The sequence below is a fragment of the Fringilla coelebs genome (assembly GCF_963513975.1).
Source record: "Fringilla coelebs genome assembly, chromosome: 5".
NCBI classification, from domain to species: Eukaryota; Metazoa; Chordata; class Aves; order Passeriformes; family Fringillidae; genus Fringilla; species Fringilla coelebs.
In genome coordinates this window covers 14,805,493-14,819,094 of record NC_140033.1, presented here as the reverse complement: position 1 = coordinate 14,819,094, position 13,602 = coordinate 14,805,493, and the positions used below count along the sequence as shown (strand labels likewise).

The following is a 13,602-nucleotide window of genomic DNA, read 5'->3' as shown; positions in this document are numbered from 1 at the left end:
ATGCTAGCACAGGGAAAATCATTACCAAGCAATATATCACTATATTATTTACTTAATAAATATCAAGACTGTTGAGGTCATTTCACAGCTCTGCAACATAAACTATTAGAATTTTAACTATACTTCATATGAGCTGGCAGAAGCATTCTCAGACATGTTTATTTCTTTATACATTCATAATTTTCTGACCTCAATGGCCAAAACACATTACTGTATTTATCATTGCAATTCTCAGTTATCAGAAAGACCAGTAACTCAGGCACTTTGACATTAGAAAGAGAAAATGAGAATCATAGTTTAACAAATACTGGTTCCATGTTACAGTGACATTACAAAAAACAGCAATGCCTAGCTTGCTCATAAATCAGATTGTCAATGAGTTCTCAATAAAATAAAGTTCAATACCTAACACACCTACTATATGCATCCTAAGGCTATTAAGTACAATAAAACCAGCTTCAATTACTAGGTTAGCTGAGTTTTTCAGGACTGATCACAATTACATACTTCTGCTACATTCCCAAAAAAATAGATATATTTCTGTGCATTAGCTGTCTTACTAAATGGCTGGAGTACTAAATATTGTTGCCTTCATCTCAGTGTATTTGTACAAAGGATCATGAACCACGTGAGGGTGACTAATTCAAAACCGAACAGCAGAGTCCTTGTGTGCCCAGCACAGCTGGCACTGCCTGTGTTAATTTAATCAGTCTGAAGACAATCTGTTCAGGAAGGATTCTGAGAAACTTTGTGTGCTCAGGTATCATTTCCCTAAGATATGAGGGCTGACCTAAGCTTAACACAATATTTACCATTTCTGTACAGTAACTGACAGAAAAAATATTGCTTAGGCAGAACAGGTTTGCATTATGTCTTCTAGAGCAGACCAAATTTCAAGAAGTGCAGAGAAAGACATGAATAGAGACAAAACAAGCAAGAATACAGAACACAGTCATTTTACAGAAATGGCTCAATGTCCCAGACAGTCACATCATTGATTCTTTAAAGACTGGGAAGAGGTGGGAGGGTAGCTAATACATATGCCCTAACCTAAACCTCCTTCCAGAATCAGGCAAGTTCCTAGTAAAAATGGGAATGTTTATAGAGTTTTGGTAGGAATGGATAGGAATGGATAGTTCATCTTTTCACTTCTAAGGTGACAAATTTTGGAATGGTGTTGCTTTGTATTCCTATTCAGATTTCTGTGGCCTTGATGATAAGTACAATCACAGCTGCTGAGGAAATTAAGATCAAATAAAACAGGTGGTCACACTGCAAATATCTACACAACCTTATACAGCTGAGTGTGAAAATGAAATTTGATTAATGGATGGTGCAGAGAGGAGCATTCACCCTGCCTCTCCTCAGTGAGATACACACCCACTTCCAGCTGTAAGGAGGCAAATAAAATCACAGTGTTTGGAGTGCCCTGCTGAATTTGAGGTACTTCCATGATTCTTTTTTTCTTCACAGATTAATGAGTTATTTTTTGGCTGTTCAACTATAATATTGTACATCTCCAGACCAAATGAAAATACTTTATTTATTTTATGCACATCATATCTTACTGGCTTGTTTTCTGCAGCCACGCACAGGTGCCTTGTAACTCCATTTGCATGGCACAGCTCTCTGAGAGCACAGTACTCAGCCCTACATGCTTTTTGGAGTTAGGACAATGACTGTGCTCTTTATCTGCTAGTCTTTCCATCCTCATTGTTATTCTAGCAGCAGGAATCAGTCTCTGCAAGGAACATGGATCTGAAGGAACAACAAGCAAACAGACTGTTTGTAGTAGCTCTAAGGGTTCCTTAATGGACACCCACACTTTAACCCAATGGATTTACTAACATAAAAAACATTTTTACTCTGTGCAGTATCAGTGAAGCTTCTGCCAGCAAAATAAATTCTACTGATGTTTTCATAACTTATAAATACCTTTTGACACAAATGATATTTAGGAAACAGCCCCACACTCTGAAATGCCCAAGCTGCAATCAGGTTTAAACTTTAACTTTACCTCAGCTCAGGGAAGCACTGTGTGCCCATAAGAAGAGGAGAACTACCAGCTGCCTTGTGCAGGCACATATTTAAAAGCAGCTACAGGGAGCTGGCATTATGTGTTCATCTTCTGAAGTCCTGCTGCCTTTTGCTTTTCCCAAACTTTCTGAGACCTCTTGAAGACTTGCAAGATACAATGCTAAGCAATCTGAGACACCAGCAGTTTTACTAGAACAAGCTAAAATATGGGTTAAGGAGCAAGGGACCACTGCCAGTAATTTATTTCCCTTTACTTTGATTGGATATTCTGTGTGTACCTGTCTCTACAGCAATACCTGCTGCCCCTCACTGTGGATATCTGTACAGTAAAGCCATTATTCTTAGAGTAGCAAAGAAAATATGCAAGATTGAGTTATACAGAGTAGACTTTTACTTCCAAAGCCTCGGGTTTGGAACCTTTTTGATTCAGTTTTATAACTGCCATGGGGAATATCTCCAAGGCCAGAAAAGGAGAGAGAGGAGAGTCACAAAGCTCAGCCTTCAGCTTTTCTCAGTTTGCAGTCCCCATCTCCTCTTCCTTCCAAGACCATAAATGTTATGCTGAAGTTCTTCTAACCCAAGTGGAATACAAAAAACACCATCTACTTTCTTGTGACAAAACCAATATTTTATATTTCATTCAGCTTATTGACAATGTGCATAGAAAGCAGGCACAGCCACTTTTCCAAGTCAAATATATGCTTGTATGTCATACCCTTCAGAAATAATAAATACTAATACTCATGATGCTGAAGGAATTCCTCCTTTGGTTCCATCTGGATCACAGTTTGGTGATGTTTTGAGGCATAAAAATTTATACAGCTTTAGGTATACAAGTGTGAAAGTTATTGTTAGGCATTTCAATCCCTACTTTTTTTGTACAAACCTTTTAAATACTGAGTGCTGTAGCCTAATTCTATGCTTTGTGGGCACATGCATCCATTTATTATTTTCAGCTCTCCTGGCTTTTGTGTCTCTACTAAAGTACAGCATAAGATTAAAATAGAAGCACCTAAAGCTTTCCCATATGTTGCTCATTATTTCCCCCTCCATTCACTTTGATCTTTAAACAAAAAGCTCCTTCTGCTTCAAAATACTCTCAAATGGAAATATTTAAATTATTTTATTGCTCTTTTTCCAGAACCTCTGAATTTTTATCTTATCTGCTTTTCCCCACTTCACATCAGAAAGAGAAATCAAAACAGGTTACAAGTATTCCAATAATTCATGAAACAGCATGTCTTTATGAGAATTATCTGCTTTAATTTTTTATACTTTTGCCCAGAAGTGCACACATTGAAAGCCATGAAAATTTCCTTATTGACTGGCTGTGGTCAACTCAAACATGAAAATTCTGTTGAATATTTTTCTTTTTTTTTTAAGTAGGACTATACATATTTCCTGTACATAAATTTTATACTGTTTCAGGTTACATTAACCATCTAGCTTTATTAAATAACAAATTATGAGTTCTGCAAAGGGTGCATCTCTTCTCTCCAGACATCCTTCCCAAACAGTTAACTGAAGTACTAGGCAAATCCTTCTCCCATTTTTGTTTTAATGTTTGTTTTAATCTGATAGCAAAAGGAGAGCATCTTCCCCCTTCACCTCTTTTAACCAGCCTAACTACTTGCCATTTTGTAGACAGGCCCATCTCAAAAATTGCAAATTATAGCTGACTCTGCAGTAGAAGACAATTTTTAATACAGGAATCATTATATCTGATGCTATCCTTTGTTGTGGTTATTTGTGACTATTTACACTCAATGAAGACCTTCCATCCCCTCCCAAGTTTTCTATAAATCTTCAGATCCTCAGAATTTTTCACCTAAGACATTGCTCTGGCATAAGAAAAGCCATGGTCTGTATTTCTAACCAATATTGCTACAAAACCAGAAGTGTACCTCTCATTTCTTGATATTCATTTCTGCTACCAAATGACAGATTTTGAACGTAATTAAGAATTTCTTCAGCCACTGAACTAGTCTTCTCTGAATAGGGAATTTTTTAGTCTGTCAGCTAAATGAACATAAGAGCACTCACATGTGAATAAACCCCACAAAATACAGAAAATGACACCTTCTTAGACCCCCAGAAGTAATGTTATTTGAAACCATGACTGCATATGGAAAATAGGTCAAAGCCCGCACATTTATTATAATTGTTTCTTGGTATGCAATTCTCTGAACATTACTTTTTCCTGCTCAGGAAAACAACAGGCAAGGAACCCATCTTCTTGAAGAGTTTACAGCTGCTGTACATGACAAGCAGATGAATAACAGCAAGCATTTTTATAAATTCCTTATACAATATTCCTGATGCTGTTTACACTGTAACTTGTAACAGGTGTGATATATTAGAAGAGGTATATGTGGAATTTGCCACTTAACCACCTTACTTAGTCCAAGAAATTCCAAAGGAATACTCAGAGAATTTAATGAAAAAGTCTCATTTTCTCTAGAGGGAAGTTCGATTTTTGAATTTAGATGTCTAGCTTAGTTCCTTGTACTAGGCTTTGTGAATAATTGTCTATTACTCATGCTAGGTTGTAAAAATTAATTGGAAGCAATCTTCAAGAAGATTGGATGAATGACCATGAAATCTCACCTGTATTTTGTGCAGGTGGAGTTTTGATGTGAAGGATCTGTTGGATTAAGTGTGATTCTTGGCGAGACCTGAGCTGATAGCAAAAATCCCGAAGCTAGGATAATGAGTGCTACAGCAGTACCTAAAAACACAGATAAAGAACAATGTGACACTTCTCTCCAGAGCACATGAAATAGTTCTCTATTGAACAAACTCTGCTTGGGAAAGCAAGGCACCCCATCACTATGCATACAGCATTCCCTAAGGAGTTGTGATAAGAACCTAAGAAAAATATCCTTTTCTACATCCACATCCTAAATTAGGTTAGATAATAAAGTCTAGTGCACCAGCTTTCATGTCCAGGTACTAAATTAGTAGGTTGAAACTCTTTTAATCTGTGGAATTGATGACTGCTTGAATGAACAGGTATTATTATTTCTGGTGTTGAAAATTATGTTGTAAAAGTAAAATTTATTAGTGGCTTTGAAATCACCATACTTTTCTCCATTCCCACACCCAGATTTGCAGGCTTTTCTGTGAAACAGAAAGTAGCACCAGCTTTTTCATTGACTCTACTTCCTTTTATGAAACTTGAGAAATTTGACTTTTCATAGGAACAGAATCAAAAAGTGCAACATATCTTGTTTGAAAGAGCACACATAACATCTGCTGGGAAAAAGTCCCCTTCCATCTTTTTGCTTCCATTTCCCCCAAAAAATACCTTGTGCACAAGCTGGACAAAATCACAAGAAGAAGATGACAAGGGTACACACTTTGTGCAACAGGCCATTACTGGAACACAACTCATATTATTTGCAACAAACACAATACACTGTATCATTTTAATGAAAACTGAAAAACCTCATTACTCATGATACTACTGCAGCTGCCTCAAACTCAGACTTTTAAAACTTTACCTCTTGCTACTCGATGACACATTGAGATCTGTGTTGCATAAAGGTTTCATAGCTGGCAAACATACCAGAAGTATGTGAAAAAAGTTGTGAAAAAACACACCAAAGTATGTGAAAACCTTTCTCAGAGATAAAAATAACATCTGAACATTTATAACATTTACAGAATAATGTTATCTGTGAATATGCCTGTGCAGCAGCCACAGCCAATAGGCAGGAATGGCTGGACCATGGCAACTGAGAGCTTAAACTCAGTCAATCTATATGTGCAGAAAGCACCTTCCCACCATGAGATATTCCACACTTGGCTCTCTCCTAGCTATGGCTGGTAGGTACACTAATAATCTCAGTTTTCAGGGCAGGCTGGATATTGCACTAAATGTCCTGTACTTTCAAAATGCCATAAACCAGACAGCAAATATATTTAGAAAGGGTCTATAATTTTACTTATACTTGTTCTAAATATGCTTCGTCTTTTAAGTTAACCAAATACGCTAACAGTCACTTCCAGTATCTTTGTAAGTATCTTGTTTCTTTGGAAAAATCCTGAATATGTAAACTTGGCAAAGGAAGTTTAATGTTTTCATTCTGTGGACATTTTTCTCTGATGCACAAACCCAAACAATCACAGTACATCATTAGCTCAGGTAGGAAAAAGAAAAAGGAAATATCCTGAAGATATTTTAGACCCCCTCTGTTACAAAAAGAGAAACAAATTGTACAATGCCCAAGTACCTTTCAAATTGACAATTTCTAAAGGGAAAGAAGAAAACACAAATAAAATGAATAAAATGCTTGTCAGAGTTCCTGCATGTTTTCCGACTAACAGCTTTGAAGAAAGACATTAACTAAAGAAAAAGAGCAGAAGAAAAATAAAGAAATTATACAGATAAGATAAAGAAAGATATAAAATGGACAGGAAACTGAGACAAATCAGTAATTGTAGTAAAGTGAACTAAAACAGTGGGTTTTTTTTCAGAAATTTACTATAATTTTTCATAATGCTATCTGGAAGGTTCCATTTTTCAAAAGTTTCTAATATTTTGAGAATGATAAAGACATAATGAAATCTAAAACATCTCTGCCAAATGTTTTCAGAAAGCAGGAAAAGTTGCACAAGATTACAAAATTAAATTACAGTATATTGACTTTTAATCAAAATATGTTACTCTCTGATTATACTTACAGGTTTTTATCTAATAAACATCTAATCAATTAGGCTTTAGTAAAAAACAAAGCCCCACATCCTTGCAGCAGCAGCAGGCAAAAGTAGTAGTTTTGTCTTTATTTTATGCAGTGGGAGACTGGGGCATACCTGGCCTCCCCAAAGACCAGAGAAGCTGCCAGTAATAACTCAGTGTAAATTGTAATGTCCTTAGAAATGCAAACCAAAGTAGAGCTGTAAGATATGTTTACCCCATGAGAAAACTCAACATGGAAAACAAATCCATCACTGGATTTAGTAATTATCATTCTATTACACAGCCCTCTTACTAAGGAAAACATATCATACCCACCACTACCTAAATCAAATGTTGCATGACAAAATTCTAACTAGTACAGAGGGATGATGTATGATTTCATGACTGTCATTATTTGTATTATCCTTAAGGAGGGACTTCAGGATAAAACCACATTAGGCATTAGAGCTTGGCTCAAGTGATGCTGCAGACAGGCAGCCAGCAACCAGCCACAAAAAAAGACCATTTTTACTAAACAATTACTTTGTGTCCAAACATCATTAACAAATAACTCCTTAAATGCATTATGCTCCATTGTTAATTCTGTGTCTTATTGCTATATCCTCCTCTGATCCATGACTAATATGCTTTATAAGAGACTTTTATATCTACATTTCAGATGCACAACCTTTGAATATGTTAAGCAGAGCCAAAAAGCAAAGAGCTCTGATAATATGAAAAGTCCATTGGTTATCACAGCTATACAGCTGGGTCCAGATAAGCAATAAACTCTTAGAAGGGGCTGGTCAGACTTATAAAATTATTGGGGCCAAATAAAAATCAATCAATCAATCAATCAATCAATCAATCAATCCATACTCTGTTTCAATAGGCATTAAAGGAGAGGCAGCACCCAAGAATCAGAGGGTCAGTGCAAGGCCTGGAGAGATCCACACCACAGAAAGACAAGACAACAGACTGTCAGGAGGCACAGAAGGACATAAAAGGGAGATGTATTCTAACTGATGGGGAACAGACTAAATGTAGCAATTTGAGATTTTTTTTTTTCATATCTTTAAAATATGAGAAACATGCTTTGAGTAACTGTGTACCAAACAACTCATGTCACTGTGTTGTTGCTGCTCTGCCTATACAAACACATTCAAATACTCAGGTGTAGATTAACTCAGCTGAGAGCTGGGAATTGCACATCCAGTGCCACGGCAGCTGTGTCCCTCTCTGCTGTGTTGCACTAACTAGAAATCTGGATCCTTGACAGCAACAGCAGAACAAAACATGAAGACATGAAACCTTTACAGCTAAACACTTGTGAACACTACTTTAAGAGAAGCTGGAACAGTTTCTCTTTACAAAACCCTGCTCTTGGAAACATCTGAACCTTCCAGACATTCAGCCAGAGGCAAGTTTGGTCACAGATCACTTCAGCAAAAACGAACACAGAAGGCAGGAACAAGCAGGGAATTACCATCCTAACAGAACACACTGAAGGCTGCTTGCTCTGCCTTTCTCTGCTTTCAAGAAAAGACTATGTGATGAGTTATGGTGTTTGAGTATTTGGACAAATTGTACAAAACCACAATTCTGTCTTTGTGTATGTCCTAGTGGAGGTGAATTAAAATCACATTAAGGTATGTAAGGTATTTACTGTACTGTATTGTTTCTCAGGTAACTATGCAGAGAACTGCATTACTCTTTACAAAGTGCTTCAATGGCTATGCAATATGCTTTCCCTGGTACACCTTCATCAGATGGTTCTGAATTCCAGTTAATAAGCCCAAAATTAAATATGAGATTTAAAAACTAACCACCTGTGATGTTCCAGGCATTTGATTCCTTTAACTGGAAAAAAAGACTAAATGAAAACATTGTAAAACATGGCTTCAAGGAGAAAAGCACCTGAAAAAATAACCATCTGTCACTTTTAAATTAGCCTCTAGCTGTGATATTTTACTAATAGACTTGAAAACCTGTAAGATTTCAGAGGGAAGATGACATCAACACTGTAACTTTAAAGATGAATTTCAAAAAAATTGCACTTGAAATTTTATTTTCCTTTAATTAATAACTAATGAAACACTCACCTGTTAAGCTACCAATTGTAAGTTTCCGGCGACCCATTCTTTCAACAAGCCAGACTCCCACAAGAGTGAAAATAAAGTTTATAAATGCTGTCAGTGCAGCCAGCCAGATTGCAAGCCTGTCATCTTCCACTCCTGACATCTGCAAAATGGTAGCACTGTAGTACCTGTGAAGGGAGGAAAAAACAAATAAGAACACTGCTTATTTCAATTCGGCTCGTGTTATAGTTTCTGATTCAATTTGAAAAAGATGATAACAAATATCAAGTGTGACCTCTTGCACAATGCAGTTGAAGACTGACACACAATCACCTTGGGAAATCAGGCATAACCAAGGCATAACTTGCACCTGACTAAAGGTTTGACTGGAGGACATCAAGAGATGAACTGCCATTCTCCTGGCTGTTCATATTTTCCATGGTCAATCACATTCTGCTAGAAATGGGGCTTGCATTTTTAATTTAAATTAATCTGCCTTTCATATTCATCCATTGCTTTATGCCCTTTTTGGGATTTTAGCAGTCTGTATATTGTCTAGGGAAAGACAGCTCAAAATCAAATAGATTTTCAGTCCTCTTAAAGGTCATATAGAAATAATCTATGGCATCCAACATATTGCAAGTGACACTTGCATCCGCTTGGTTTTAGATTTTGCAGTCTTATTTCAGTGCCACTGAGATGCACAAAAATCTCTCTTTTGTCTTAACCCCAAAATGATTGCTTTGAAATGCCTTAGCACCACACTGCACCCAACAGGAGCATTTGACAGAATGTTCTCCTTTCTAAATGGAATCAATTGTTCCACACAAACAATAACTCATAAAAAATTGAACTGAGCAAAATGAAAAGGGAGGAGAGTGGAAGCCTTCTGCCATTTTTCACAGCAATCAAATGAACACAGACTTTGTGACCATGATCTCAGGGAGAGCTAGATAAATGCCCAAGGAAACACGAGTACTTTTGTTGATGCTGTAGAAGCCCTTTTCAGCTTCTATTTGTTTATGCTGACTGAAATACTGAATACTCAAGCCCTCAAACACCTTGCAGTCAACAGGCTATCACACAGGAATAACCATCAATAATGTCAAAGCTGCTTCTTTTTGTCTCTGGTCAATATGTAGCTTGCCTTATGTCCCCTTGTTGTCTTAAGGCCCGGATGTGCCAGCCTCAGGAATACCAGCAGCTCCCATTCCTCTGTTCCAAGCACATCCTGCTTTTTACTTCAAATCAACAGCCCGTGATGGGGCAGTATGCTGAGATGCCACTTAGGACACTGCTATCCATGACTGACCATGACTATGCCGGATGTTACCCCCTCTCCCACAAGAACTGAGATTCTCCCAGCCCCCTTCCTCAGCTCCTCCTCCCAATGCCCACACAAGCAGCTGGACAGAGCCTCCAGAGCGAACCTGCTGGCACCGAGGAGCCGGTACCTACACGTGGGTTTGAGTCAGGCTGGGTCTCTGCCCACCCTGAGAGACTGCACTGCCTCATCCAGGCTCAGCTCCCATCAAAGAGCTGCACACGTGAGATCCCAGCAAGGCTGTGGTTCTTAGGGAGGGGAGATTCATAAAGGATGGACATCAAAATATTAATGAGTCCTTGTGTCCTAAGGCACTCTAAATTCAATTGCTAACAGTCTGTCAAACCTTACACAGTACTGTGCTGTTTCAGCCACCAAAATGATCCAGTCTCTGATTTCCCAATACACGTTTCTTTTTCTGCATAAGGGTAGGGAAATAACAAATGTCAAGTGTTGGCCTGCTGACACCTCCTATGAAACTCCTATTTACTTCCACCAGACAAGGTTTCAGGAAGCCAAATTTAACTCTACATATCTAAATCATCTTAAAATCCAATTCTACTGGGGAGTCAGAAATTGCCAGTTGTCAGCAGCAATGTATAACATACTGTCTATACAGTCAAAAAAAGCAAAGACTAAGAAATCACATAAAAGCATGTAGATGTCTACTGCCTAATCCATACAAACATATATCTTTTACCCCCATCATTCCTTCTGGTTGCTTCTTGCACTCACAGGTTATATATTTTCAAATAGAAGCCCACTGTTTATCCATAAAGAAACAGCATATTTTATTTCTGTGGAAAACAAACCAGTGAACTTTAGAATCTGCAAATCCAAATGCCAAGTTACCAAAGCCTGGGTGTTGAGCAGTGATGTTCATAGTTATTATGGCATAGCAACTCAATTTCCAAAATTCAAAAGGGCACTTACATAGATTATAACTACTAAATATATTTAGTATGTTCACCTGTTTTAGTATGCTCATTTTTTATACAAGTCTGTGCAGCCCTGCCTGTATATTAATGTAACAAAACATCAGTCTTTTCAAGTTCTTCCTGACAAGGAAAAAAGCTACATGGTAGGAAAAGGTTAAATTGTGGTATTATACAGGCACAGCTACTACTGCAAGTCCTGCAGGGAATACAGCTTCAGGGACAAAGTTGTGCAATAGCTTATTTTCTAAAATGTAAAGAAAATTTAAAACACATGTGAATCCTTGGAATTTTTAAGCAAACACCCTATCTTAGAAAGCAAATAAATACGTGCAAATACAAAGCCACAAAAAATTACTGAGTTGGATATATACAGATTTTTAATGTAGTTGATTTCTGAGGATGTCAAAATTATCAAGAAATTCAACATTATGAACTGTTATATCAAAAGCTGCAGTACATTGAAGAAAAATAAACCCAAAACCATGTCCACAATCAAGCCTCCTCAGACTAATCCTTTGACTCTATACTGAAAATGCACAGTTTTGAAGGAAATTAAGCACCCAAAACCACTTTCCCTCCCTTTTTTCTTTTAATGAGTCAGGGTGTTTTAAAAGCGCCAATGTCGAATGTTTAAAGAAAAGGATAATTTCCTGCCTTCAAGCAGATCTTACAGACAGCTCTGGATGCATCAGCGTTCCCAGCTTGGCATCTCCAGCAGCAGAGAAGCTGCCCACCATGCCTGGCTTTGCAGCTCCCAGGGAAATCAATGTTTGTCCATAAGGTGCCATCACTGCTCTGAGTGTCCCCATCTTCCACAAGATGCTGCTCCAGCCCACCTGTCATACTAAGTCCACTCCAACAAAGTTTCTAGAAATTTTCCAGAATTTCAGCCTTTTTGGACAGAATTTATAACTCTTGTAAAAGTAATGAATAAATCTAAGGCTCTCTTTAGAGCCTGAGAAACCTTAGAGCTCTTCAAGGAAAGGCTGCCACATCATCTCTACGTCTATAACAGATTTTTCAGAATTGGTACCTGGGAGGCAACCTGGGGAGCTGCCACTAAACACTTAAACTAAATTAAACCTTCAAATTCCCTGTTTGGCAGTAACAATGCTATAAATGCTGTGCTATAAATGCTTTCAGCACAGACTGAAATGACATAGTGAATGCTACTTATTGCAATCAGTATTTTATGGTCATGCAAACACTCAGAATTTAGTGCTGCTTGACAGATAACTATATACATCCAATAGTTCTCTGGTATAGCATGTGTTATCCCTGTACAAGGTACATGAAAATTATTTGAAAATTACCATATAATTATGGTAATGAAGAAAACACAGAATTTTTTTTAGTGTCCAGACTAAATTCTATAGCTATTAAGCCAAGTAAGTGTACCAGTGTTTGACAGGGATTAAAAACCTTTAAAGGATTAAGATCACCAAGATACACAAAGAAATTCACTTCCTTAAGTTACTACAGTATTGTCACACACCTATTGGGTCACGTGAAAATACTGTTGCAGTATCTGCTGTGAGATTGGAAAAAAGCCTTTTTTTTTCTTTTTAACTTATTTGCTCTGCACAAGATACCTCTTTGCCAACAGTCAGTGTGCTTTTCACATTCACTTATTTCACCTACACACGTGGGTCCTTCACAGGTCTCACCTAAAACTTTAGGGGACAGAAGTTGTTTTGTTCTTCATAACAGAAAAATAGTAAAATACAACGAGCTGGATCTATTTATGAAAAGAAGAAAATATTATGCAAGAAAATAATACCAAACTATCTATCAGACTGCAAAATAGTGTTCTGTAAACTTTTCAGACAGAGCCCTGCAGTTAAAATCCATTGAAGAGGTAGGTTGAAGAAGTAAACTGGAAAGTAATAGGCAGAGCTGAAGATTAAATGAAAGCACTGGAAGGAACAAAGTCATTATCTTCCTTCTCTTCCTAAAACAGAGATCAGCTTCCAGCACAGAAAAAATAGGTTGGAGTCCATAACACTTGTATGTTTTGCACTGCAACAAAAAGCAAAGTAATACCAACTTTTCCACCTTGTCTTCGGCGCCTTTACTCAGTATATGAGTGCCTAACTCCTCATCAGAACCTTTATGAAAGAAAATCACCAGTGCCATCCATGTGTTATAAATGGAGACCACTGGGGCTTTTGGGAGAGAAGAGAAAGAACGACTATTTGCAGCTATCCACCAGCACTACCTGCAGCAGAATAATGACACTCCAGAGTCTCAATGCAGATAAGGGCTGCCTGCAAATTACTGAGTATAAAAGGAGGGAAAGAAAATCCCTCAGGTGTTTCACAAAACATACCTTGTTCAATTATTCATTTATTCTGACAATTTCAGTTAAATTTAAATTAGGTTTAATATATTCCAGGGTATTCTAATGGCTGCTGTAAGTTCTCTGGGATCCCAAATAATGAAATCAGTCCTCATTAAAATCAATAGACCTGCAGAATGTACATAGCACAAGGAAAAAAAAAAAAAGAAAAATCAATTTAAAGCCAAGGCCAGCAGCAAATAATG

At 37.4% G+C, this 13,602-nt stretch overlaps 1 protein-coding gene across 1 annotated transcript in view; it reads right to left on the bottom strand.

Moving 5' to 3' along the window:
- SLC2A13 (solute carrier family 2 member 13) overlaps positions 1 to 13,602 on the bottom strand; it is a 135,149-nt gene that overhangs the window by 29,449 nt on the left and 92,098 nt on the right. Inside the window, exons 5-6 of the mRNA XM_084205931.1 lie at positions 8,821 to 8,984; positions 4,645 to 4,765 (exon numbers count right to left, since the gene is read on the bottom strand). Of these exons, the coding sequence (XP_084062057.1) occupies positions 4,645 to 4,765; positions 8,821 to 8,984 (285 nt within the window). The remainder of the gene's footprint in view (positions 1 to 4,644; positions 4,766 to 8,820; positions 8,985 to 13,602) is intronic.